The 27,202-nt window shown below is 38.5% G+C and overlaps 1 protein-coding gene across 7 annotated transcripts in view; it reads left to right on the top strand.

The window, feature by feature from the left end:
• Positions 1-27,202, top strand: part of HERC2 (HECT and RLD domain containing E3 ubiquitin protein ligase 2) — a 256,284-nt gene that overhangs the window by 134,889 nt on the left and 94,193 nt on the right. For all 7 annotated transcript variants that reach the window (XM_046007414.1, XM_046007415.1, XM_046007419.1 and 4 more), the window contains exons 44-55: positions 475-618; positions 3,335-3,477; positions 8,302-8,569; positions 8,706-8,842; positions 9,307-9,405; positions 11,245-11,413; positions 11,516-11,641; positions 15,539-15,647; positions 15,781-15,920; positions 24,834-25,024; positions 25,738-25,843; positions 25,929-26,020. In XM_046007414.1, coding sequence (XP_045863370.1) covers positions 475-618; positions 3,335-3,477; positions 8,302-8,569; positions 8,706-8,842; positions 9,307-9,405; positions 11,245-11,413; positions 11,516-11,641; positions 15,539-15,647; positions 15,781-15,920; positions 24,834-25,024; positions 25,738-25,843; positions 25,929-26,020 — 1,724 coding nt within the window. The remainder of the gene's footprint in view (positions 1-474; positions 619-3,334; positions 3,478-8,301; positions 8,570-8,705; positions 8,843-9,306; positions 9,406-11,244; positions 11,414-11,515; positions 11,642-15,538; positions 15,648-15,780; positions 15,921-24,833; positions 25,025-25,737; positions 25,844-25,928; positions 26,021-27,202) is intronic.

Here is a 27,202-nt window from a genome sequence, read left to right as displayed (position 1 = left end):
GTTAGAGAACTCTATGTTGTGAGTATCCGACAAAACTGTCTTGGAGAAGTCTTGGCAAGAAAAAGTGAAACTATTTTGTTTGTGACGTAGGCATCTGGTTGAAATTTCAGCAATGTGGGGGAACAGTTGATTATACTAATAATAACTAACATGGATCTAACTGTGTTAAACCATTTAATTCTCACTCTAACCCATCAAAGTAGCTGCATGGGGAGCAAGAAAAGGGGAAGACCTGGGGGAGGTAGAGGATGCTTATCCAGAAGCACTAGTCATAACACAGGGAAAGATAAGTCCTTCATTACTAACAGTATTTGGCATGACAGGCTAATGCCCACAGGGCAGGGCATTATTTATGCCACTTTGCAGCCATGGTATCATGATGGAGGGAGCGGAACACCTTCCCCAAGGCCATACAGCTGGTGAGAAGAGCCCAAGCAAGGTGTGACATTCCTGTTGAGTCCTTTTCTCCCACAGGGCAAGTAGACCTGGATCTGCTAAGGGGCCAGCAGTTAAAACTGTACATCTTGAAGGCGGGCCGTGCACTGCTTTCCCACCAGGACCAGCTCAGGCAGATCTTGTCTCAGCCAGCTGTTCAGGAGGTCACAGCTGCTCATTCAGGTATCTTTTAAAGGAAGCTCTTATAGATCTGTAAGGAAGGTGCATACTCCCTTAGAAAACAGGCAAAAAACATGAATAAATAGTCCATAAAAGGGAAAACAGAGATGGCTTCTAAGTATATGAGAGAGATGTGCAGCCTAGCCAATAATTGACGAAGCGCAAATGACAGTGTCATTGTCTTATAAGACAAAAGATTGAGGGGATCTGGTAGGAAGGGAGGAAAAACAGTGTTCTCCTGTTTTCTTATTTAAAGTGTGGCTCAGGGACCAGCAGCATTGATGGCACATAAGACCATCTTAGATACACAGACTCTTAGGCTGCACCCCAGACCTAAGAAATCAGAGTTTGCATTTTAATAAGGCCCTCAGGGGGTTTATACACATATGAAATAGTATAGCTTTAACACATTGCTAGTGGGAATTTAAGTGGGTACAATCATCTAATGGGCATTTGAGGAAATGTTACCCTTTAAAATGCATACACACACATACACAGACATAATAGCTATATCTGTATCTCTCAGCTGGACCTGTGAGTCATCTTATGGGAATTTATCACATGAAAAGGCATGAAGGTATGTGTTTACAGATGCTCATTATGGCTTCTTTGTTGATACTGTTTTTAGGTTGAAAACTGGAGACACCTAAACGTGCATTATTGGGTGGTGTATCCACAGGGTGGAATACCATGGCATCATTCACAATGTTGATACATATATATGTTCATTGCCATGGAAACGTGACAATGATAAATAAAAAAGGACATTGCTGTGTATATCTCTTTGTAAATATGCCATAGATTCATCTGTTTATTAAATGGTGACAGTGGAATTTAGCTGACTTTATTTGCTTTGTACTTTCCTATACTACTTCAGTTTTCTAGAATAACCTTATATCACTTTGAATTAAAAAGAAAAACCCAAAGTTATGAAATTTTTTTTTGATCATCTACTATTAAAAGACATGTGTTAAAGTATTATGGGGAGCAAGATAGTCTTTATTTTGATCCCAAACTCTCTGGGGTCAGAGTGAAAAGAGAAAATGAATGCAGATGGCTCTGTGAAGGGTATGATGCCAGTGCACTGTGAAATGTGTAATTGCAGTTCCACAAGTGTCTTAGGGACATTGGTGCCTGAGGGCTGGGGAGGGCAGCTTCTGATGGGGAAGGTCTGTCCTGGTGGAGGAGACAGTAGGGGCACAGACATAGCAGTGAGTATATGGGTGAGTGTTGAAGTGCTTTGCTTTTTGCAAGAAGCTCGGGGTTTATTGATGAATGTGGGCCAAAAGCTGGAGAGGTCAGCTGAATTCATGTGATAGAATGCCTTGAATACCAGAGTGAAACTTAATGCTGACTTAGGGTCCTCCTGCAGTGAGGACCCATATGGTAAGGACTGATATTCAGGATGATAAATCTACTAGTGAGGTATAGGAGTATTTGAAAAAGGAAGGCCATGGAGACGAGAGAATTGCTTTTGTGTCAAGTGATAATGTGTCTTCTGGGGGAAGGCATGAAAAATGGAAAGAAGGTTCCAGTAGATGCTGTGACAATGTAGTTTTTTTGATGATAACCACACGGGAAACCAGGGAAAAGTCAAAGATGGCTGGTGTTTTAAGCATGAGTTGCAGGGAGGGCATAGGGGAGTGCCTTTGACAAAAATTAAGGAGTCAGTGGAGTTTGGAGTGTTTTGTTTCTTAATCTTAAGAGGGTATTGTGAATTTAATTTTAATGTGCTGAGTATCAGGTAAATCAAAGTGCAGATTTATTCTGTATTCAACAGTAGGTACCTTAACAATAATCCACAATTGTAGAAGATCGGGAAACTAGAGCCCAGGGAATTGGTTTGGCTGTTCTCTGTCACCCTGATGAGTAGCTCTGGAGGCACTGAATCAGGGTTACTATCCCATGCTTGGGACAGAGTTGGGACAGACAGGTAGAGCAGGGCTTGACAAATTACCGTGGCCACCTGTTTTTATAAAGTTTGTGGGAACACAGCCATGCCCATTTGTTTATATGTCATCCTAGCTGGCTTTCATTCTGTAGTGGCAGAGTTGAGTAGCTGTGATAGACATGTGGCCAGTAAGCTTGAACTCTTTATTCTCCGTCCCTTTAAGAGAAAGATTTTCCAAATCCTTATCTAGAGGATTAGTTGAAGTTGTCACCAACCTGCCAGCAAACTCAAATGGTGAGTGGGCTCGAGGCAGTGGGACTCAGTGGGTTTGGAGCAAATAGGAAGTGCTAAATTCTTCACCCAAAGCTACTCAGATTAAAACAGACAAAAAGATGTTACCCTGACCATATAACATATTTAGAATTAGTGTCAATTTATGGTGTGAACAGGGTTAGCAGGAAAAGCGAGGGCTAAAAATACGAACTTGGGAGTGTCCCTGGAAGGAGGGGGGTTTCTGAAGCAATGAGTGTACACCAAGAAGGAGAAGGTATAAGAATTGGACCAAAGGCAAAAATCTGGGAGATAGCCTTTTTCCTGCCCCCCTAAATAGACACATGAACTAACAAAGGATAGATGCCAAAAAGCGGGGAGTGGAAAATTTTTTAGAAACTAGTTTTTGATAGCTGAGCCTTGAAGATTTTGATGGTCCCATGCTTGAAAAGGTAGAGATCATATTTGGTTTAACATGTTTAATGCATTATCTTTAATAATAAAGAGCTGTTAGGAGTTGAAAATGTAATGTACTCATATTTTGTTCTTTAAATTCAGATGATGGAGGCGCTGCATCCCCTGACCTTGGGGATATGTCCCCTGAAGGGCCACAGCCTCCAATGATCCTCTTGCAGCAGTTATTGGCCTCAGCCACCCAGCCATCTCCAGTGAAGGCCATATTTGACAAACAAGAGCTAGAGGTACAGTAACAGCCTTGGCAATTTTAATTTGGCACATTAAATTGGAAACAATAGTTTTTCTGGATAATGTGTTTTCTTAAGGATATATTCCGAATTATTTAAAATATTTAATATATTAAATATTTAAAATATGTCAAAATAATTCTTATAACTATTTAGGCTTTCACCACGTTTGTCATAGAGCATTATAATACTAGTTAGAGGATGGGTGAGTTGAAGTTTAACCTTATTATTTCTTTTTTTTAAAGATTTTATTTATTTATTTAAGAGAGAGCAAGAGCACGTCAGGGTCTCAGGGAGAGGGACAACAGACTCTGCACTGAGTGTGGAGCCTGATGCAGGGTTCGATTTCAGAATCCTGAGCTCATGACTGAGCTGAAATCAAGAGTAGGGTGGTTTACGAACCAAATCACCCAGGCATGCCAAAGTTTAACCTTATTTTGAATATGTGTGAATTATTTGAAAAAGTTAATGAGACTCAACATGGGTCAGATGCTCAAATATTTATGGTGTGATCTTTTTCTAGGAAATACTGTTACTGAAGGAGCCCCATTAGACCTAGGAATATTGTACTGACATGTTTGTTCCACTCACTTCAAAGGCTTTCTTAGCCATGCCCTGTTGCTGCCAGGCTTGCAGTCTTTGCCCTGTTGCAGAGCACATGTGCTGCATGGTATAACTTGGGATTGGGGTTATGGGCAGGTTCCCATATAAGTATGCCATGTGACCAGGTCTAAGAGTGATGTGGATTTTCATGGCCTGCAGCATGAAGAATTAGAATGTTTCTAAAAATCCTTCTTTTGGGGCACCTGGGTAGCTTAGTCAGTTAAGCGTCTGACTTTGGGTCTGGTCATGATCTCGGGGTCCTGGATCAAGCCTGCATCAGGCTCCCTGCTGAGTGGGGGATCTGCTTCTTTCTCTCCCTTTGCTTCTCCCCCTGATTATGCTCTCTCTCAAATAAATACATAAAATCTTAAAAAAAAAGAGAAAATCCTTCTTTCTATGTAATATGTAAAAAACTCTGGATAAAATATCAAAGACAAAAACAAAACCTTGAGTGCTCAGTTTGGCAGGTGGAACATATCCTAATAGAAATCCTTATAGACCAAGACAGCAGGGAGTTGAGGGAGTGAGGAAGCAGTTGGGTCAGTCTGATGCGACAGCTGACAGCAGTCAGGTGTGAGGAAGGTGGAATATGAAGAGAAAAGGCAAGAAATGTTGGGCGTGAGGGTAAGGAGCAGTGACTTCTTTGAATGCCAACTCCTTGTTAGGTCTGAAAACCACTAAGATGAGAGTTCAGGTTAAAGTGGCCTCAGTATGGCAGCGTTTCTAGTCACCTGTAAAGATAAAAAGAGGACACAGAGCAATTAAAGAGTGAATTGGGCAGAATGCAACAATAATGTTGGGAGGTGCCCAGTGTTAAGAGGAAAGATGTAGAAGGAAGTGCAGAGTTATCCTTTAAGAATTGAGAAAGACTAGGGGCGCCTGGGTGGCTCAGTGGATTAAGCCGCTGCCTTCGGCTCAGGTCATGATCTCAGGGTCCTGGGATCGAGCCAAGATTTTATTTATTTATTTGACAGAGGGAGAGAGATCACAAGTAGGCAGAGAGTCAGGCAGAAATGAGGGGGAAGCAGGCTCTCTGCTGAGCCTGCTTCCCCCTCATTTCTGCCTGACTCTCTGCCTACTTGTGATCTCTCTCCCTCTGTCAAATAAATAAATAAAATCTTAAAAAAAAAAAAAAGAATTGAGAAAGACTATTGTAGCAAAGAGATTTTCTTTTAAGATTGTATTCGTTTATTTGAGAGAGAGAAAGCACGAGTAAGAGAGCAGCACAAGTTGAGGGAGAAGCAGACTTCCCACTCAGTAGGGAGCCCAATATGGGGCTCGATCCCAGGACCCTGAGATCATGACTTGAGCTGAAGGCAGTCATTTAATTAACTGAGCCACCCAGGTGCCCCATAAAGAGAGATCTTTCATTGTGTTGTCTCCATTAATTCTGATGGAAATTCAACTATCATTCTTTTTTTTTTAAATTATTATGATTACTTTTTAAAGATTTATTTATTTGAGACAGAGAGAGAGAGAGAGCAAGCACAAGTAGAGGGAAGGGGCAGAGGGACAGGGAGAAGTAGACTCCCTGTGGAGCAGGGAGCCAGATGCCGAGCTCCATCCCGGGACCCTGAGATCAAGACCTGAGTTGAAGGCACGCACCTAACTGAGGCACCCAGGTGCCCCCAATTGTCATTCTTACTGTTCTATATGAAATGCCTTTTAAACCTCCTTTGGCTGCACTTAATATTTCATGATTTTTTTGTTTGTTTTTTATTTTGTTTTCTGCAATTTGACTATGATGTGTATGTATTTTTTACTACGATGTGTATGTATTTTTTGCCCCATCCTCTTGGGGTGCATTTAAGTTATCTGTATCTTTGGCTTGATATCCACCGCCCCCCGCCCTCTCCCCTCCCACCCCCCAGCCACCACCACCACCCAATTTGGAAACTTGTTAACCATTTTTTTCTGTTCTCTTTTCATTTTGTTCTTTGGTAAGAAAGATTATTAATGTGATTCTCCTTGTTCGTAGGTCTTTCTTTTGGTTAATCAGCTTGGCTAATTATAAATGTATCTGTTTTCAGGGTCAGGTTGTTCTGCTTCATTGGGTCTAAATCTGCTGTAAGCCATCTAAAAAATTCTTTATTTTGCATTTTCAGATCTTTTTTTTATTTTTTTTATTTTTATTTTTTTTTTCCATTTTATTTATTTTTTCAGCGTAACAGTATTCATTCTTTTTGCACAACACCCAGTGCTCCATGCAAAACGTGCCCTCCCCATTACCCACCACCTGTTCCCCCAACCTCCCACCCCTGACCCTTCAAAACCCTCAGGTTGTTTTTCAGAGTCCATAGTCTCTTATGGTTCGCCTCCCCTCCCCAATGTCCATAGCCCGCTCCCCCTCTCCCAATCCCACCTCCCCCCAGCAACCCCCAGTTTGTTTTGTGAGATTAAGAGTCATTTATGGTTTGTCTCCCTCCCAATCCCATCTTGTTTCATTTATTCTTCTCCTATCCCCCTACCCCCCCATGTTGCTTCTCCATGTCCTCATATCGGGGAGATCATATGATAGTTGTCTTTCTCCGATTGACTTATTTCACTAAGCATGATACGCTCTAGTTCCATCCACGTCGTCGCAAATGGCAAGATTTCATTTCTTTTGATGGCTGCATAGTATTCCATTGTGTATATATACCACATCTTCTTTATCCATTCATCTGTTGATAATTTCCATTTGGATCCTTATTTTAGAGTTCTTATCTTTTCACTCTATATTTTTTTTTACTGTATGTATATTTATGTATATTACTGTATGTATATTTAGCTGTAGAATCCCTCTAGTCTTCCAGCATTTCCTTTATGCTAGGTTCTTCAGGGTCTCACAAATGCTTAGTTTTGGAATCAGTCAGTAATTTGGGTAGTCTGTATGCACATTTTATGATTTCTCCCTCACTTCTGGTTGCTCTGGCAGGACTGAATTCCAGCCCTTGACTGTAGTCCAATACAAACTCCCCTGTCAGCTTGTGTGCTGGTTTTCCTTGTGGTCAAGGGTTGTACCTTTTCCAGTTTTGATTGCTTAGGCTGCTCCCTAGGACCTTCAGATAGTTTTTGAAAATATTTGTCAGGGTTCATAGTTATTATTTGTAGAGACTTAGTTCGTGCACCCTGAATCTTACCAGAACTTCTAACTCAGTCTGGTTCAGAACTTTAGACTTTTAGGATGAAGCCTGTCACTTCTGAATTATTCACACTTCACAGCAAACCTTTGGTTTTTGACACTTCCTAAGCACTGAAAGGCTTAAGGGAGTCCTCGATTTCTTCTTAATTTCTTCCTCACATGCTCAGTTAAAAAAAAAAAAAAAAAAGCAAAACTTAGGCCCTATGAGAGTAGGACCTACTCCTATCTCCTGGAGATGAGCAGCGAGTTTCAGGTACTTCAGGGAAAGGGTTATGTGTACTGGAGATAGGGAGTCCCAACTATAGACCCCAGCAATGCATATGTTCATTGATTGATTGTAATTTGTTTCCCAGTATTTTTTACCTTATTTTTTATACCATGTTTAACTCTCAGAGTGGTTCTTTTACCCGTGAGTCATTGAGAGTTGACTCGATGGTTCATGAGAGAATCCCATGTCATCTCTGGCTTGTCTTACAGAGGAAAAGAGGAAAAGAGCAAGAGACTGTGGACACTGCCTGGTCATGGGCATGGAAGGGACTCCTTCCTTCACATCCAGCCCCACTCACTCTGCATGTAACTTGCTCACCTTGTTTCCTAACAGAGTGGCTGTGAAGTTTTCTTTAATGGGCATTGATAATTGGCTAATTTACTGGACACTGTGTATGCTGAAGCAGGAGTTATTTGATCATCACGTCTTTCCGTTGCATTAAACTATGAAAGTTGTCTTTGTTGTTTGTTAACAGTTTGATCCATTCATTTAAAAATAACACATGTAAGTCTGAGATTCCTATACTTCTGTACCGCATTTCATAGCAGAAGCTTGTAATTTCCATTTTCTCAGACTGCTGAAGTATCTTTACTTTTCTTAAAAAAGTCAAGTTTTTTAAAAAAAACTTGTTTTTTTTTTGGCCATGCACATAATGAAGCTGCTAAAAAAAGTTTTATTTATTTTCTTAAAGTAGGCTCTACACCCAGGATAGGGCTTGAACTCACAACCCCACAATCCAGAGCTGCATGCTCTACCAATTGAGCTAGCCAGGCACCCCAGTCTTTTGGCTTTTATCAACCTCCCAGCTCCACTCTCATTTGTCCAGGCTGCAGCTCTGGCTGTATGTCAGTGTTTGGCTGTGGAGTCTACTCACCCGTCAAGCCCAGTGTTCGAAGACTGTAGCTCCAGTGAGGCCACAACGCCTGTCCCTGTGCAGCATGTTCGCCCTGTCAGAGCAAAGAAGCGCAAACAGTCACCTGCCCCTGCTCTGCCTATTGTGGTTCAGCTTATGGAAATGGGATTTCCTAGAAGGAACATAGAGTTTGCACTGAAGTCACTCACCGGTGCCTCTGGGAATGCTGCTGGCTTGCCAGGTATCTTGTTTTCTTTTGTGGGTGCTTCACACACATTTGTTTGTAGGTTTACCTTGAAATGCTAATAGTGGCAGCCTGCAGGCAGGCTGGTGCTGTGGATCCTCACTGTGAGTGTGCTCTCTGTGCTTGCTTGTAGGTGTGGAGGCCTTGGTTGGGTGGCTGCTGGACCATGCTGATGTGCAGGTCACAGATCTCTCAGATGTAGACACAGGGTCTGAAGAGTGTTCAGATGAGGAGGTGGTGGAGGATGTGGATGACTCGGCCTACGCTGTGGTCAGTGCCTTCTATGTGGTTGCCCCACCTCTTGTGTCAACCTGATCTGTGCTCTGGGTTTCCTGTGTACTGTCCCATAGGGCCTCTCTCCGGTTTGGCCATGCACATAATGAAGCTGCTAAGCGCTGACTGGGTTTTCTGTGCCTTAATTACTTTAGCTTTAAACAGACCCTTATTCCAACACCTAATGATATTAGGTAGACACATGTTTTATATGACACAGTGATTTCTGATTTAAGTAAATCATTTCATGGGATTAATTTAGAAATGTCTCAGAAATTTTCTTTTATCTTTTCATATTCATTCTGTTTATTTTAAAATATTTTTAAAATGGAAAATTTTATAGTGAAAATACAGCATAATATTTCAGACTTTATTTTTTAATATTTAAGATTTCACATACTTCTTTTTAAATAGTTTTATCTGGCTCACAGTTTTTAAAAAAATGTATTTATCTTTTGTAGTCTACTGGTGCGGTTGTAACAGAGAGCCAGACATACAAAAAACGAGCTGATTTCTTGAGTAATGATGATTATGCTGTGTATGTGAGAGAGAATATTCAGGTGAGTAAATAAAGCCTGGAGCTTTGCTCAGGTTTCTAGTTAGCAGTGTTCGAGCATCTTAGAAAGTCAGAAGCCTGATGGGGGAGGGCACAGCAGGGGGGCCACTCTCACTGGACCAAAGAGGACAAAGGAACAGAAGAGTTCTGAACAAGGGGTACCAGAGCTAGAGAGCAAAAGGTGGCTTGTCCATAATGCTGTGGCACAGAGACATGTGCTTCTCAATTATCCTCATTTTGGATACTTCTTAAAATCTATTTTTGCTTGTTTTTCTTACATCATTCTTACTGCCAAGTAATTTTTAAAATCTTGTTAGGCTTTATGTAGTCCTTCATACATCTTAAATGCTTTCTTTTCTTGTTTTAATTCTTTTCTGGTTAGTATACTTCAGAGAAAATCCCAGAAATCATCTCATTTCATCTGTAAATATGTCAGAATGTATTCCTAATAGATAAAGGATTTGTCTTTATTGTTTTTTTTTAATTTTTTATTTATTTCTTATTTTTTTATAAACATATAATGTATTTTTATCCCCAGGGGTACAGGTCTGTGAATCGCCAGGTTTACACACTTCACAGCACTCACCATAGCACATACCCTCCCCAATGTCCATAACCCCCCTCCTCCCAACAACCCTCAGTTTGTTTTGTGAAATTAAGAGTCACTTATGTCTTTATTGTTTTTTTAAAGTAAGTTGTATGCCCAGTGTGGGGCTTGAACTCCAAGATCAAGAGTCGCATGCTTTACTGGGTGTGCCAGCCAGGCACCCTGATAAAGGATTTATTTTTAACATAACAACATTACTATTACTTAACTTTAGGTAACAAAATAAGCAGTAATTCCGTAATACCATCTTATATCCAGTGCTTGCTCAGATTTCCCGTTTTCTCAGAAATTGCTTTTTAAGACAGTAATGTTTGTGAATTTGGATACAAACAAGGTCATATACCTTAAATTTGGGTGATGTCTTTCTGAAGTGTCTTTTAACCTGGAACAGTTTTCCCCTCCCTTTTTTTTTTTCCCCTCTTTTTCATGTCATTTATTTGTGGCTAAACTTGGTTGGATCACATCTTCCTCCTTCCTCTTGTTTGCTGTAAAGTCAGGATAAGGTTTGGTGGGGTTAGGGGAAGCTGTTGGACTCAGGCATTATCTTAGGCATGAATGCATCACATGGACCAGCTTGCAGTGTTGTTGGTTAGGTCATGTTAGTCTAATTCCATCTGTTAAAGAGTTTCTATTGTTCATTTTGGTGCTTTGGTAGTCTTCGTGTCATCATGAGGGCTTGCGCAGTAGTGGTTTTCTAACTTTGTCATGCCTTCCAAATTTATTAGCTGGGGTTTATTCTTAGAAGAACTCTTTAAATCAACTCTAGTTACTCTTTATAATACAGTTTATGTAGGAAAGGCAGAATAAGTGCTCGTTTTATTTTTATTTCTGTTTTGCTTTATCAATTTTCAGAATGGTGAATTGGTGCCATGGACCTTACAAAGGTGACCAAGAAACTTTGCTTGTTATCATTGAGATGAATGTATTGGCTGATATGTATTTGATGTGTTTCAGCCATTATTCCTAGTGATCAGGTTGTTCTTTTGAGTGAACACTTTGATCTTTGAGAGCTCCCTTGCTTTATGGCATAAGTTAATCCATGTGCATCTTATGTGTTTCTTGCCCCAGACATTGAGCCAGACAGTTTTCTAAAGAGCCCTGGTTCCATTTAGTATAAAATGATGTTGAGAGTACACTCTGGGTGCTAAAGGAAATCCTTTCTTAGAATAGTACTACTTAGAGTTGTTCATTTCATCTATACACTGGATTGGATTTTTATTTTAATTTTAATCTTAGGTGGGAATGATGGTTAGATGCTGTCGAACATATGAAGAAGTGTGTGAAGGAGATGTGGGCAAAGTTATCAAATTGGATAGAGATGGACTACATGACCTCAATGTGCAGTGTGATTGGCAGCAGAAAGGAGGCACCTACTGGGTTAGGTATATTCATGTGGAACTTATAGGTGAGCACATTCTTAAGTAAGTTCTTTTGCTTTTTCTTAAGTGGAGACAGAGTTCTCAGGAATAAATACTAACTATGGTTCACTTATTATTGTAATCTCTAGGCTATCCTCCACCAAGTTCTCCTTCGCACATAAAGATTGGTGATAAAGTTCGTGTCAAAGCCTCAGTCACCACACCAAAATACAAGTGGGGATCTGTGACTCATCAAAGTGTGGGGGTTGTGAAAGGTAATATAATCCATACAGCAAAATTCCAGATGTTAGTTTTTCTAATGTAATAAAGTCATTTTTTTTTTCATTCAAGGGCAAGAAAAACAAGTATGAAGAAAGTCTATGATATATGAATAGCTTTTTTTTTTTTTTTTTTGCTTGTCAGTGCTCTCTAGACCAGGAACACACCTGTAGTTGAACAGAGACAGGTTTATTAATTCATTACCACTGAGGAGGATGCATGCCCTGGAAAATGGGGTGTCTACATAAGTGGGTATAACAAAGGACAGTGAATGGCGTTTGTGTTGGATATTTTGGGAAGGGTTCAAAGGAGCGGATAATTCTAAGAATGGGTGTCTTAATAAATATTAATCTATAAAACAGGAAAAAAATGGAGCTAAATGGAGTTAATGGTTGGCAAGGAAGCAGTTGTTCATACTAACCATGATTGAAAAGTGGAGGGTTGGGGAGGGTATCTGGTCGTGTTTGTGGTTTGGATTAGATTTGAACTTGACCAGACTGACTGAAGAGTGGTTTTGCTTTTGTCTTGATTTATCACAGTTACAGGGTAACCTTGTTTAATGTTGGTGTTCTGTAAACTTGTTCTGTCATTCTGCCAAACGGCCTGTATGTGAGTGTCTGGCCAACTCCCTCAGTTGGGGACTCTTTCTCTGTCTCTCTCTGCTATAATAGAATTTAGGACTAAATTTAAGAAATGGAAATGTGCAAATGATCTGAGTTAAGAACTGGAAACATAAAATTCTTTTCAGTGTATATTTAATGTGATATTATTGAGATTTCAAATCAAACACATGGTATACTTTAAAAGGTATCCTATGTCCATTTTAACAATTGCATGAGAAGTAATTAAAAATGCATATGATTTTATTTTATCTTTAATGTCTTTTAAGGCCATGAAGAGATCTGTTTCATTTTGTTTGAACCTTATACAGAACTCTCTTACTGTTGAAGAGCTTAGATTAGAAATGACTATGATGGTGGTGCTTCCCAGTGTGTGGGAGTGTTAGAATGTCTCAAGTTACGTAAGAACAAATAGTTTTTTAACATTTTACTTTAGTTTAACATTTTTCTTTTCTTTTCTTTTTTTTCTTTTTTTTTTTTTAACGTTTTGACAACTGTATGTATTAACTGCCCAGAACACAATATAGACCATTTCCATCAACCCGGAAAGCTCCCTTATGCCCCTTTCTCGTTAATTCAGCTACCATTTTGATTTTCATCGCCACACATTACTTTGCCTGCTTTAGAACTTCATACAAATGGATTCACGCCTGTCTGCCCTCATGCTTGGCTTCTTTCCTTCAGCACTATATTTTCAAGCATCATCCGTGTTGTGGATCATCGTGTTTAGTGCTGAGTAGCGTTTTGTTGTGCGAACGTACAGAGTTTAACCGCTTCCGTGCTGATGAACTTATACAGGTAGTCTCCAGTTTGGAACTTCTCTGTGTTCTCTCCATCTCGGCTAGTTGCATAGCAGTGGAATTGCTGGTTTTTAGGACAGCCGTATGTGGACCTGTTGGTTAAACTGCCGAACAGTGCTTTAGGCTCTGACCGGAAATGTCTGAGAGTCCTGGTTGCGCCATGTCCTCACCAATATTTGATGTCAGTCTCTTCGGTTTGGGTGTAATTTGCATTTCCTCGGTAGCTAATGACATGGGAAACTAGGTCACACACTTTATTTTTTATTTTTATTTTTTTTTTTTGTTTATTTACAGCATAACAGTGTTCATTGTTTTGGCATCACACCCAGTGCTCCATGCAGTACGTGCCCTCCCTATTACCCACCACCTGGTTCCTCAACCTCCCACCCCCCCGCCCCTTCAAAACCCTCTGGTGGTTTTTCAGAGTCCATAGTCTCTCATGGTTCATCTCCCCTTCCAGTTTCCCTCAACTCCCTCTCCTCTCCATCTCCCCATGTCCTCCATGTTATTTGTTATGCTCCACAAATAAGTGAGACCATATGATACTTGACTCTCTCTGCTTGACTTATTTCGCTCAGCATAATCTCTTCCAGTCCCGTCCATGTTGCTACAAAAGTTGGGTATTCATCCTTTCTGATGGAGGCATAATACTCCATTGTGTATATGGACCACATCTTCCTTATCCATTCATCCGTTGAAGGGCATCTTGGTTCCTTCCACAGTTTGGCGACTGTAGCCATTGCTGCAATAAACATTGGGGTACAGATGGCCCTTCTTTTCACTACATGTGTATCTTTGGGGTAAATACCCAGCAGTGCAATTGCAGGGTCATAGGGAAGCTCTATTCTTAATTTCTTGAGGAATCTCCACACTGTTCTCCAAAGTGGCTGCACTAACTTGCATTCCCACCAACAGTGTAAGAGGGTTCCCCTTTCTCCACATCCTTTCCAACACACGTTGTTTCCTGTCTTGCTAATATTGGCCATTCTAACTGGTGTCAGGTGATATCTCAATGTGGTTTTAATTTGAATCTCCCTGATGGCTAGTGATGATGAACATTTTTTCATGTGTCTGATAGCCATTTGTATGTCTTCGTTGGAGAAGTGTCTGTTCATATCTTCTGCCCATTTTTTGATATGATTATCTGTTCCATGCTCTTGGACTGGAAGAATAAACATTGTTAAAATGTCTATACTGCCTAGAGCAATCTATACTTTTAATGCCATTCCGATCAAAATTCCACCGGTGTTTTTCAAAGAGCTGGAGCAAATAATCCTAAAATTTGTATGGAATCGGAAGAGACCCCGAATTGCTAAGGGAATGTTGAAAAACAAAAACAAAACTGGCGGCATCACGTTACCCGATTTCAAGCTTTACTACAAAGCTGTGATCACCAAGACAGCATGGTACTGGCATAAAAACAGACACATAGACCAGTGGAACAGAGTGGAGAGCCCAGATATGGACCCTCAACTCTATGGTCAAATAATCTTCGACAAAACAGGAAAAAATATTCAATGGAAAAAAGACAGTCTTTTCAATAAATGGTGCTGGGAAAACTGGACAGCGATATGTAGAAGAATGAAACTCGACCATTCTCCTACACCGTACACAAAGATAAACTCGAAATGGATAAAAGACCTCAACGTGAGACAGGAATCCATCAGAATCCTAGAGGAGAACATAGGCAGTAACCTCTTCGATATCAGCCACAGCAACTTCTTTCAAGATATGTCTCCAAAGGCCAAGGAAACAAAAGCGAAAATGAACTTTTGGGACTTCATCAAGATCAAAAGCTTCTGCACAGCAAAGGAAACAGTCAGCAAAACAAAAAGGCAACCCACGGAATGGGAGAAGATATTTGCAAATGACAGTACAGACAAAAGGTTGATATCCAGGATCTATAAAGAACTTCTCAAACTCAACACACACAAAACATTTTTCTTTTCTTAAGTTCTTAAAAGCTTTGTAAGTCAAAACACAGATAAATTTTAAAAATAAGAACTTGGTTCAGAATCTAATGTTTGAGTAGCAAAGTATTCTCACCAAAGGACAAGAGATCTCTTAACATTATTATTATGAATTGTATTTCCTAAGATACTAAATGGAATTTTTTGACTTGATGTAATTCAAATCAAAGAAATAAACTTATTGTGGAAAATTTCAAACATATACAAAGATAGGGAATAGAGCATAATGAACCTCCTTGTTTCCATCACCTGGCTTTAATAGTTGTCAACCCCTGGCCAAAGTTGTTTCATTCATGATTCCCTCCCTTGATTATTTTGAAGCTAATCAAAATAAGTCATGTGTTTGTTCATCCATAAGTATCTTAGTATGTGTCTCTCAAAGAGAAGTATTCTTTGAAAAACTTAAATAGCTACAGTATAATTATGATTAGGTATAGTTTAAATTTTAACAGTAGGTTTTTATTGGCGACCAAGATGTTTCAGCAATTTCTATTGTGTCCTAGCTTTCAGTGCAAATGGAAAAGATGTCATTGTCGACTTTCCTCAGCAGTCTCACTGGACTGGGCTGTTGTCAGAAATGGAGTTAGTGCCTAGTGTTCATCCTGGGGTTACGTGAGTTAATTTTCATATTGCTGGATTTGTTTGGGAGGAATAGTTTTCTTTGGAATTAAATTTAATAAAGTGCCTTAATTTAATAAATGACGTTATCTTTTTCTTGTCAACCCAATGGTTGTTTTAAAAATAGGTGTGATGGCTGTCAGATGTTTCCTATCAATGGATCTAGATTCAAATGCAGAAACTGTGATGACTTTGATTTTTGTGAAACATGTTTCAAGACCAGAAAACACAACACCAGGCATACATTTGGCAGAATAAATGAACCAGGTATGATTTAATGATTATGCTCATTTTCATTAAAATATTATTAACGAAATCATTATTGTGCACATGTATGTTATTTAGTTTGCTCTTTAAAGTTCATCTTTATATGGTGAAAAGTGCACAGTAAATGCAGTGAAAGAAGAGAGGTGCACATACTTGAAAACTTGCTATCTTTTTTTTTCAAGCAATGAGGGACTACAGGAAGTAGAATAACAAGGTTTGTTTGCTTGTATTTCCATAAATAACATTAAAAGGGTCTCAAGAAACTGATGTTTTGTTGCATGGGGTATGGCATTGGATAGATGTATATATTTATTGTGGCAGAATATCTACAACATAAAATTTGCCATTTTAATCTCTTTGAAGTGTACAATTCAGAGAATGTTGCACGACCATCTCTACTGTCTATTTCCAAAACTTTTCACCACTCCAAACAGAAACTCTGTACCATTAAGTGATAATTCCCCATTCTTCTCTCCCCCCAGTCCCTGGGAATTGGCTTCCTGTCTCCATGAATTTGATGACACCAGGTACCACGTATAGGTGGAACCAAAATTCTCCTTTTTGTGTCTGGCTTATTTTACTTAGGATTATGTTTCCAGGGTTTTTTCCAGGTGGTAGTATGTGTCAGAATTTCATTTCTTTTTTTATGGCTGAATAATACTTCATATATACCACATATTGTTTATTCATCTATTAATGGACATTTGGATTGTTTCTACCTTTCAGCTATTATGAATAATGTTAGTGTGAACATTGGTGTGGAGATCTGTTTGAGTTCTTATTTTTAAAATTGGGAGTGAAATTATGGGGTCATATGGTAGTTCTTTGAGGAAACTCAAAATGTTTTCCACAGTGGAAAACATTTTATATTCCCACCAGCAGTATATGTGCTGCCGAAGCGAGCACTCCTGCCAGCAGTGTATAAGGGTTCCAATTTCTCCATGTCCTCACCAACTTTTGTTATTTTTCATTTTTTTTGAAATTTCAGCCCTCTTAATGAGTGAGAAGTTTTATCTTGTGATTTTCATTTCAGTTTCCCTAATGACAAATGACATTGAACCTCTTTTCATGTCATTTTGGCCATTTGTGTATCTTTTGGGGGGATATATCTTTTAAAGTCCTTTGCCCATTTTTAAACTTTTGATGTTGAGTCTTAGAAATTCCTTAAGAGGTGCTTTGGGTGGCTTACTTGCTTAGCTGCCTTCGGCTGGCTTAGGTCATGTATCATGTGACACGTGCTCAGTGGGGAGTCTGGTGCTCCTTGGGCTTGTGCTCTCTCACTTTCACTGTCTCTCAAAGGAATGAATAAAATCTTAAAAAAAAAAAAAGAAAAAAAGAATTTTAAAATAGTCTGCACATTGAACCCTACCAGGTGATTTGCAAATATCTCATCCCATTCTTTGGGTTGTCTTTTCACTTTGCTGATGGGATTCAATGATGCATAAGTTTTTAATTTTAATGAAGTCCATTTAATCTATTGTTTCTTTTGTTGCCTGTGCATTTGGTGACGTATTTGCTTTCGGTGTACATTGCTAAATCAAAAGTCCTGAAGTTTAGCACCTGTTTTTCTAAGAGGTTATAGTTTTAGCTCTTGAGCTTAGGTTTTGATCCATTTTGAGTTAATTTTTGTACATGGTATAGTTAAGAGTTCAATTTCATTCTTTTACATATGTGCATCCAGTTTCCCATCACTACTTATTGAAAAGACTGTCCTTTCACCAATGAATAGTCTTGGCACCCTTTTTGAAAATCAGTTGACCCTTGATATGAGAGTTTATTTTTAGGCTCCTGGTTCTGTTCTATTTGTCTATTTGCCTATCCTCATTTCAGTAGTAAACCATACATTGTGATTCTGTTAGCTTTGTAGTAAGTTTTGATATTGGGAAGTGTGAATCCTCCAAATGTGTTCTTGTTTTACAAGATTGATTTGACTATTTGGTATCCTTTGAAATTCAGTATAAATGTGGAGATCAGGGGCGCCTGGGTGGCTCAGTGGATTAAGCCGCTGCCTTCGGCTCAGGTCATGATCTCAGGGTCCTGGGATCGAGCCCTGCATCGGGCTCTCTGCTCTGCAGGGAGCCTGCTTCCTCCTCTCTCTCTGCCTGCCTCTCTGCCTACTTGTGATCTCTCTCTCTGTCAAATAAATAAATAAAATCTTAAAAAAAAAATGTGGAGATCAATTTTTGTACTTTGGTAAGCAATGGTTTTATAGAAATTACACTTAATTGTCATTTTAATAATACTAAGTTTTCCAGTCCATGCACAAGGGATGTGTTTTCCATTTACTTAGACCTTTCAGCAATTTTTCATTCAGCAATGTTTTTTGATTTTTCAGTATTCAAGTCCTGTGGCTTCTTGATTAAATTTATTTCTAAGTATTTTTTATGCCATACTTTTTATTGTAAAGATTTTATTTATGTATTTATTTGACGGAGAGACAGAGCACAAGCAAGGGGAGCTGCAGGGAGAGGGAGATGCAGGTTCCCCACGGAGCAGGGAGCCCAAAGCTGGGCTCTATCCCAGGACCTGGGGATCATGACCTGGGCTGAAGGCAGACGCTTAACCATCTGAGCCACCCAGGCGCCCCTTTTTTATGCCGTATTAAATGGAATTCTTAATTTCCCTTTTGGAATGTTTGTTGCTAGTATATGGAAATATACACTATACTTTGAACACATTTTGTATGTTGAATTAATATCCAGCAGCTTGGCTGAGTTTTATTTATTGTCTCCTACAGTTTTTCTGTGTGTGGTTTCCTTTGGGTTTTCCACATATAAGATCACATTATCTATGAACCAAGAGGTTTTGCTTCTCCAATTTGGATGCCTTATATTACTTTTTCCTGCTTTAGCTAGTTCTTCCAGGACTAAGTGGAATAGAAGTAGAAAAGGTGGGCATCCTTGTCTTGCTCCTGAATTTAGGGGAAAAGCTTTTACTCTTTCACTACTGAGTATAAGGTTAGCTGTGGGTTTTTCATAAATAGACTTTCTCATGTTGAGGAAGTACCTATCTAGTTCTAATTTGTATTATTTTCTTATGTGGGTGACTTGTAGAATCTAGAATTATCTACCTTTCAAGACTAACTTAGAGTAATTTATTTTATTGTCTTGATTGGCCGCCATGGTTTTATCAGTTTAATTAGTCTTTTCAAAGAGACAAGTTTTCGCTTTTTTGCCATTTCTCATATCTTTATTATTTCTTTCTTTTTCCTGTGGAATTTGGATTTAGGTTGATTCCCTCATCTTCTTGAGATTAACACTTATCTCATTTTCTCACTCTGTCTTTTCTAATATATAAACTTAAAAAAAATTTATATTTGCTTTTAAGCAAGGCTTAATCTGTATCCTGCAATATGCTGTATAGTGATAGTTCATTATTTATATCAAAGTATTTTTGAAATTATTTTTAATTATATATTTAATTATATATAAAAATAATAGAATTTTTTTGTATTTTATTATTTTTGTATTTTTTTGTATTATTTTGTATTGTATAGTTTTTAAGTTTTCAAACATTTCAGTATTTTTACTGGTTTCTGCATTGTATTCAGAGTATGTATCCTGACTGACCTTTGACAGTTTTTGAAACTTATGTGTGATCATATAACTTAGTATATGATGGGATTTTATAAATGTTTTATGTGCACCTAAAAAAATATCTTCTGCAGTTCTGTGGCAAAGTTAGTGTTTGCTTAGTGTATCTTTATTTATTTACTATTTTTAAAGATTCATTTATTTGAGAGAGAGAGAGGCAGAGAAAGAGAAGGGAGCACATGTGAAGGGGAGGGGCAGAGGGAGAATTAGAGAAAATCTGAAACAGACTCCCTGCTGAGCCCAGAGCCTGACAAGGGGCTTAATTCCAGGACCCTGAGATCAAGACCTGAGCCAAAATCAAGAGTGAGTTGGACACTTAAAAGACTGAGCCACCCAGGCGCCCTTTGGTGTATCTTTTTTTGGCCTTTCACTCTCAACCATTCTGTGATCCTGTATTTTGATATATTTCTTATAAGTTGTAGTTTTTTAAAATTCCAATATGGTGATATTTGTCTTTTATATGGATCATTTAGGTATTTAGGCAATTGCTGATGTATTTTTATTTAAATTGACCACTTCTCAGTGTTTTTTATTTGTCCCTCCTGTTCTCTGTTCCTCTTTCTATATTCTTTCTTAGGACTGATGTTTTTTTTTGTTAACATCCGCCCCTCCCCCCCCTTTTTGGCTTAGAAGTTACACACATTCTTAGTATATATTTCATCTATATAAGTGCATATGTTGTGCACAGTTACAGTATTAGTAGTTAAAATATTAAATCCATTTTGACTTCTCAAAATCTAATATTATTTAGTAATTTTATTCTCCCCTAAGCAGTGCAAGAACTTTAGATCCCTTTAACTTTATCTAGCCTCATTCTGATTTAAATTATCATGTTTTTAGGGCATCTGGGTGGCTCAGTTGGTTAAACATGTTTTCAGCTCAGGTCATGATCCCGGAGCCCCAGGATCGAGTTCCGCTTGGGGCTCCCAGCTCCATTGGGAGTCTGCTTCTCCCTCTGACCTGCTCCCCTCTCATGCTCTCTCTCACTCTCTCTCTCAAATAAATAAATAAAAACTTAAAAAAAATTATCATGTTTTTATTGTGTTTTATAATTTTACACATACACATTTTAACTATACAAGACATAGAATTGTTATTGTATATAGCCAGTATTTATTTCATTTTTTCATATACTTTTTCATTTTTTTACTCTAGCTTTCATTTTTTATCTGTCATAATTTTTCTTTTACCTGAAGAATAAGCCCTTAATAATTCCCTTAATGCGTCTCTGTGCTTATGAATTACATTTTTGTGTATCTGAAATGTCTTACTTCTTCTTCATTTTAGAAAAATATTTTTGGTAGGAATTTTCTTTAAAAATAGTGTTCCAGGGGCACCTGGGTGGCTCAGTGGGTTAAGCCTCTGCCTTCGGCTTGGGTCATGATCTCAGGGTCCTGGGATAGAGCCCCGCATTGGGCTCTCTGCTCAGCAGGGAGCCTGCTTCCTCCTCTCTCTGCCTGCCTCTCTGCCTACTTGTGATCTCTCTCTCTGTCAAATAAGTAAATAAAATATTTAAAAAAAAAATAGTGTTCCATTGTAATTCAGTTTATTTCTGCTGAAGTCAGCTGGAAGTATAGTTATTGTTCCATTAAAGCCGATCGATTTTTGTATTTCCTCTGTCTGTTTTTGAGATACTTTTTTTTGTTTTTATCTTACACAAATTTTACATGTGCATAGAAATGTGTTTCTTTTTATTTATCTTTCTTGGGGTTAGCAGGACTCGTTATTTTTATTTTCTTTATTAATTGACATATGACATTGTGTAAGCTTAAGATGTAGGGGTGCCTGTGTGGCTCAGTGGGTTAAAGCCTCTGCCTTCAGCTCAGGTCATGATCCCAGGGTCCAGGGATCGAGTCCCGCATCAGGCTCTCTGCTCAGCAGGGAGCCTGCTTCCCTTCCTCTCTCTCTGCCTGCCTCTCTGCCTGCTTGTAATCTCTGTCTGTCAAATAAATAAACAAATAAAAATCTTAAAAAAAAAAGATATACAGTGTAATGATTTGGTATATATATATATACCAAATCATCTATATATATATGTATGTATACATATATACATACGTGTGTATGGTATATATATATAGCAAAATAATTACCACAATGAGGTTAGTTGGTTGGTTAACAAACCTATCACCTCACATAATTACCTGTGTGTGTGTGTGTTGGGTAGGTAAGAATATTTAGGATCTACTCTCAGCAACTTTTAAAGCAGGACTTTGTAAATCTGTGGCTTGATAATCTTTTGCTAGTTCTGGAAATTTTTCATTCAGTCAGTATTTCTTCCAATATTATCTGTTCCTATTATCTCTTCTATTTTTGGGACGTCTCTCACTGTCAGACCTTCTCTCTATATATACTGTAAGTCTTTCACCTTCTCATTTATGTTTTCTAAGCTTTTGCTCCTCGGTTTTTCATTCTAGAATTCTCTATTCATCTGAGTCTAGTCTGCTAGTAAACCTATTCATTGAATTCTTAATTTTAATTACTATATTTAATAGCTTTAATCTTTTTGTTTTTTTAAATTTTTCTGTTTTTAAAAATAGTTTCTAATTCTCTTCTGAAATACTCAGTGTCTTATCTTTTCAAACATAACCAAGTATGGTGGTTTTAAAACACGTGTATTAAAACTCTAATATCTGGAGACTCAGTGGATCTTTTTGTATTGTCTGTTATTTCTGGTACTTTTTTAAGTCATGTTTTCTAGTCTCACATGCCATTATGTACTAGACATTATATTTACGAAATTATTTCTTGAATCCATTTGAGGCCTAAGATGATATTATTCTCCAGAGATTGGAGGAGGGAGGGTTTCTAGGTAGTTGGGGTAAGTAATTATCTGGGCTCATCTCAGTCCAGTTTCATTGACTTAGATGACTCCATGCTAAGTTATAATCTGTAAAAACAGCACTGCATAGTTAACCCTTCTTGTTGGGGTTTTTCCTGTTGGGATCCCAACCCAAAGTATGGGGTTTTTTATGGCTCTGTCCTTCTCTTTTGGTAGGCTCTGAACTCCAGTTCTTGGCCCCCCTACCCCTCTAGTCTTTCAAAAGTAGTTTGTTTTGTTTTGTTTTTCTTTTTTTTTTTTTTTGGAGGCTTTCCTTGCTGACAGTTACCATCAGGGAAGAGTAGCCTCAGATATGTGGCATTGCTCATCTGGACCTCTTTAGTCATCTTAGCTTTCTTCAGATTCTGGCCTCATAATTCTTTGCCATATTGTTATTTCTGATACTTTCAAGATTTATTCATCTTTAAATGTTTTGTCTGCCTCTTCTAGTTGTCCTCAATGGGAGGGCTAGATGAATTTCCAGATTTGCCATTCATGGAAGTAGAAACTCTAAAGATTTGTTTTTGCTTTGCATTTGTAACAGCACTTTTTTTTTTTTTAAGATTTTATTTATTTGAGAGAGATCACAAGTAGGCAGAGAGGCAGGCAGAGAGAGTGGGGGAAGCAGGCTCCCTGCTAAACAGAGAGCCCAATGTGGGGCTCTATCCCAGAACCCTGGGATCATGACCCAAGCTGAAGGCAGAGGTTTAACCCACTGAGCCACCCAGGTGCCCCTATAACAGCACTTTTTTTTTTTTATTTGTTTATTTACAGCATAACAGTGTTCATTGTTTTGGCATCACACCCAGTGCTCCATGCAGTACGTGCCCTCCCTATTACCCACCACCTGGTTCCTCAACCTCCCCCCCCCCCCACCCCCCTGCCGCCCCTTCATAACCCTCTGGTTGTTTTTCAGAGTCCATAGTCTCTCATGGTTCATCTCCCCTTCCAGTTTCCCTCAACTCCCTCTCCTCTCCATCTCCCCATGTCCTCCATGTTCTTTGTTATGCTCCACAAATAAGTGAGACCATATGATACTTGACTCTCTCTGCTTGACTTATTTCGCTCAGCATAATCTCTTCCAGTCCCGTCCATGTTGCTACAAAAGTTGGGTATTCATCCTTTCTGATGGAGGCATAATACTCCATTGTGTTTATGGACCACATCTTCCTTATCCATTCATCCGTTGAAGGGCATCTTGGTTCTTTCCACAGTTTGGCGACCGTAGACATTGCTGCAATAAACATTGGGGTACAAATGGCCCTTCTTTTCACTACATGTGTATCTTTGGGGTAAATACCCAGCAGTGCAATTGCAGGGTCATAGGGAAGCTCTATTCTTAATTTCTTCAGGAATCTCCACACTGTTCTCCAAAGTGGCTGCACTAACTTGCATTCCCACCAACAGTGTAAGAGGGTTCCCCTTTCTCCACATTCTCTCCAACACACGTTGTTTCCTGTCTTGCTAATTTTGGCCATTCTAACTGGTGTCAGGTGGTATCTCAAATAACAGCACTTTTTAAAAAAGATTCTATTTATTTATTTGAGAGAGAGAGAGAGAAAGGGCACATGCTTGTGTGCAAGTGAGCCAGGAGGGAGAGGGAGAAAAAGAGAGAATTCAAAGCAGACTCCCTGCTGAGCATGGGGCTCTGTCCCACGGCCCTGAGATCATGACCTGAGCAGAAACCGAGAGTCGGATGTTTAATGGACTGAGCCATCGAGGTGCCACTGTAACAGCATTTTTAATGAGAATGTTTTTTGTTAGCACTATTACTAAACTCTGAACCTCCCCCACCTCAGCTTCTGTGTACCCTTCCATCTGGAAATACATCACTCTGTTGTTACTTGAGAGTCAGGTAGAATAAATCATAACATTATATGAACTTCATTTCATAAATTGGTATAAAATACATTGGGCTTTCTGAAGCTGTTTTAGGTTTTTATTAGTTCCATTTATTTATTTGAGAGTGAGTGAGCCAGCTGGTGCAGAAGGAGAGGGAGAGAGGGAATCTTAAGCAAGCTTCACACCCAACATGGAGCCTGACACAGGGCTTGATCTCATGACCTTGAGACTATGACCTGACCTGAAATCAAGATTTAGATACTTAACCAACTGAGCCACCCAGTCACCCCTGTTAGTTTCTTTTAATTTGAGAACTTACTATTTTCTTGAAGCAAGAAGCTCATCACTATGTAGTATTCTTTATTTCTTGGTTAGGAAGGTTTTCTTTCTTTTTTTTTTTTTTTTTTAAGATTTTATTTATTTATTTGACAGAGAGAGAGATCACAAGTAGGCAGAGAGGCAGGCAGAGACAGAGGGGGAAGCAGGCTCACTGCTGAGCAGAGACCCCCCCCCCCCGATTCGGGGCTTGATCCCAGAACCCTGAAATCATGACCAGGGCCAAAGGAAGAGGCTTAACCCACTGAGCCACCCAGGCGCCCCTTGGTTGGGAAGGCTTTCCCTTACATGTATTAACACTGTTCCATTACCATTAAATAGGACAGTCTGCAATATTTTGTGGCCGTTCTGGAAAACAGCTAAAGCGTTGTCAGAGCAGTCAGCCAGGAATGCTCCTGGACAGCTGGTCCCGGATGGTAAAGAGCCTGAACGTGTCATCCTCTGTGAACCAGGCTTCTCGTCTTATTGATGGCAGTGAGCCCTGTTGGCAGTCATCTGGTTCACAAGGAAAGGTAGCGTGCTATGGGGACATTTCCAGAAATGCTTTACCTTTTAAGCTTCAAAATCAACTTTGAAAAACCTACTAAGTTATATTGGGATGGCATCTGTCAGTACTGATTTTATATTTTAGTTCATAATTATTTTTATAGCTGCTGAGTAATATATGATCCATTTTTTATTGTCAGAGACTTTAAATGATGTACGTGATAGATTTTATCTAACTGACCACTTGATAGAGGGTGTAATAGGGTGCTGTTATTTTTGTTACTCTCCCACATAAAATGGATGAGTTCAGATTCTGCTTCTGGTAAACAGTTTTTCTAATATATCTGAACATATAGGTGTTGCTCTTCGGAATGTTATCATAATTGCACTCAAGTGTGGGTGCCCATCATTTGAACTCGTGGTCAGACTTGGAAACGGGTATTTTTCCATCTTGACTGTAGTGTTTTCTATAACCCACTCCTTAATGGGTATAAATGGACCACCCTAGATCAGGAGTCTATAAATAAATCATTTCTGGGGTTTCGAGTGAGACTTTCTTTTAATAAACAAGTAAATAGTGGAGTAGAATACTCCTCTCTCTCATGCCATATCATATATTTAGAAAATATTTAGAAAATTTTAATGTAGATTTAAGCTTTAGTGACACTATTTTAATAGCTAAAATATGGCTGAATTCTGTTAACTGAGAATACATTTTTGTTGTTGTGTTTTCTTAAAGCATTGGATTCGTTTGGAGATTTTCCCAGATGTTCTTGTTCATAGATTAAAAATGATAGTGGATCCCGCTGACAGTAGCTACATGCCTTCCCTAGTGGTGGTGTCAGGTAATTGAATTAGTTTACTCAGTAACTTCGCTCATATGGTAAAAACTCCTTTGTCTGATTCCTTTATCCCCCTTCTTCCCTTTAGGCGGAAACTCCCTAAATAATCTAATTGAACTAAAGACAATCAATATTAACCCCACTGATACCACGGTGTCCCTTCTGAATGACTGCACAGAGGTAAGAAGAGATGACTTTTTTGACCGTCTCTATATTAACAGGGAACATATTTTTCCCCCTGAATTAAGTAATTCTGTTTTAAAATTTGACAGGTATACAACTTAAATTTGCTGTTTATCAGATCAGCTTGAAAAGGAAAAAAAAAGTTTCATCTTCACTATCTTAACTAAGAAGTGAGGATAAAACTCCTAGGAAAGGGTGTTACTAGGCACCTTAGATTGTTCTTTAGATCCAGATTGTTTTCACTATATATCTGTTAATGTGTGAGGGGTTTTTTTCTAACTGCAAAAATGACACTGAAATTGCTTTTTTGTTTTCATACCTGTTGGCATCAAGTCCTGAGCTGTTGATTTATTTTGATGGATTATAAGGTAATTTTTAAAAATGAATACAAGCTTATTATAAATCTTGAAAATGCTGAATCATTGAAGGTTCTTTTATGTAGTACCTTTATATTATAGAGCAGTAAGACTGTCTCTCAGATCTTCCCATAAATTTTTCTACACAGATGTCAACACTATTTTAATAAATTAAATATACTTAAAATAATACCTATACTATTGTCTCATGAACTTATTTAATTGGTATAATGATAGTGGATAAAGGTATTAGATAATTGACTCTTACTCATCTAAAGTTTTTTGTGAGTATTTTAAAATTATTAAATGTAGTTCACCATTTATTACTATTATTATTACTGTTATTATTAGTCTGCCCACATAGGGGTAGACAAGTTCAAGGTGGTGCCAGTGTGTTACTTAAAAGAAGCTGATACATAGCCATTAGGTTAATTTGTTCATGGGTAAAAGGTTTGTAACTTGTGTCCAGTCTATGGGAATGTACCAGCTCCTTTCCCAGGTCCAAGAACTGATATCTGGCCTTTATTTCTAATCTTCAATAAAAAGAATTTTGGGATACCATCCATTCTTAAATGAATGGTAAATGGTAAATATCTATTTTTTTAACATACCAATTAATACCAGGGATGTTAATAAATGAATACACTGGCAGATTATTAAAATGGAAGATAATACAGAGTTTTTCTGAAAAAAGATAATATTGAATTTTAATCTGTTTTATTGTGAACTCTTTGCTAGGCAACTGAAAACAGCTTGTCTAAAGTCTTAATTATACTCCTGAATATTTTTATGCTTTAAATCAATAACTAGGAGTTAATTAAAT

This window comes from Meles meles, chromosome 6, assembly GCF_922984935.1.
Source record: "Meles meles chromosome 6, mMelMel3.1 paternal haplotype, whole genome shotgun sequence".
Taxonomy (NCBI): Eukaryota; Metazoa; Chordata; class Mammalia; order Carnivora; family Mustelidae; genus Meles; species Meles meles.
The sequence above is the reverse complement of the archived record's forward strand: the minus strand, read 5'-3'. Positions and strand labels throughout refer to the sequence as shown.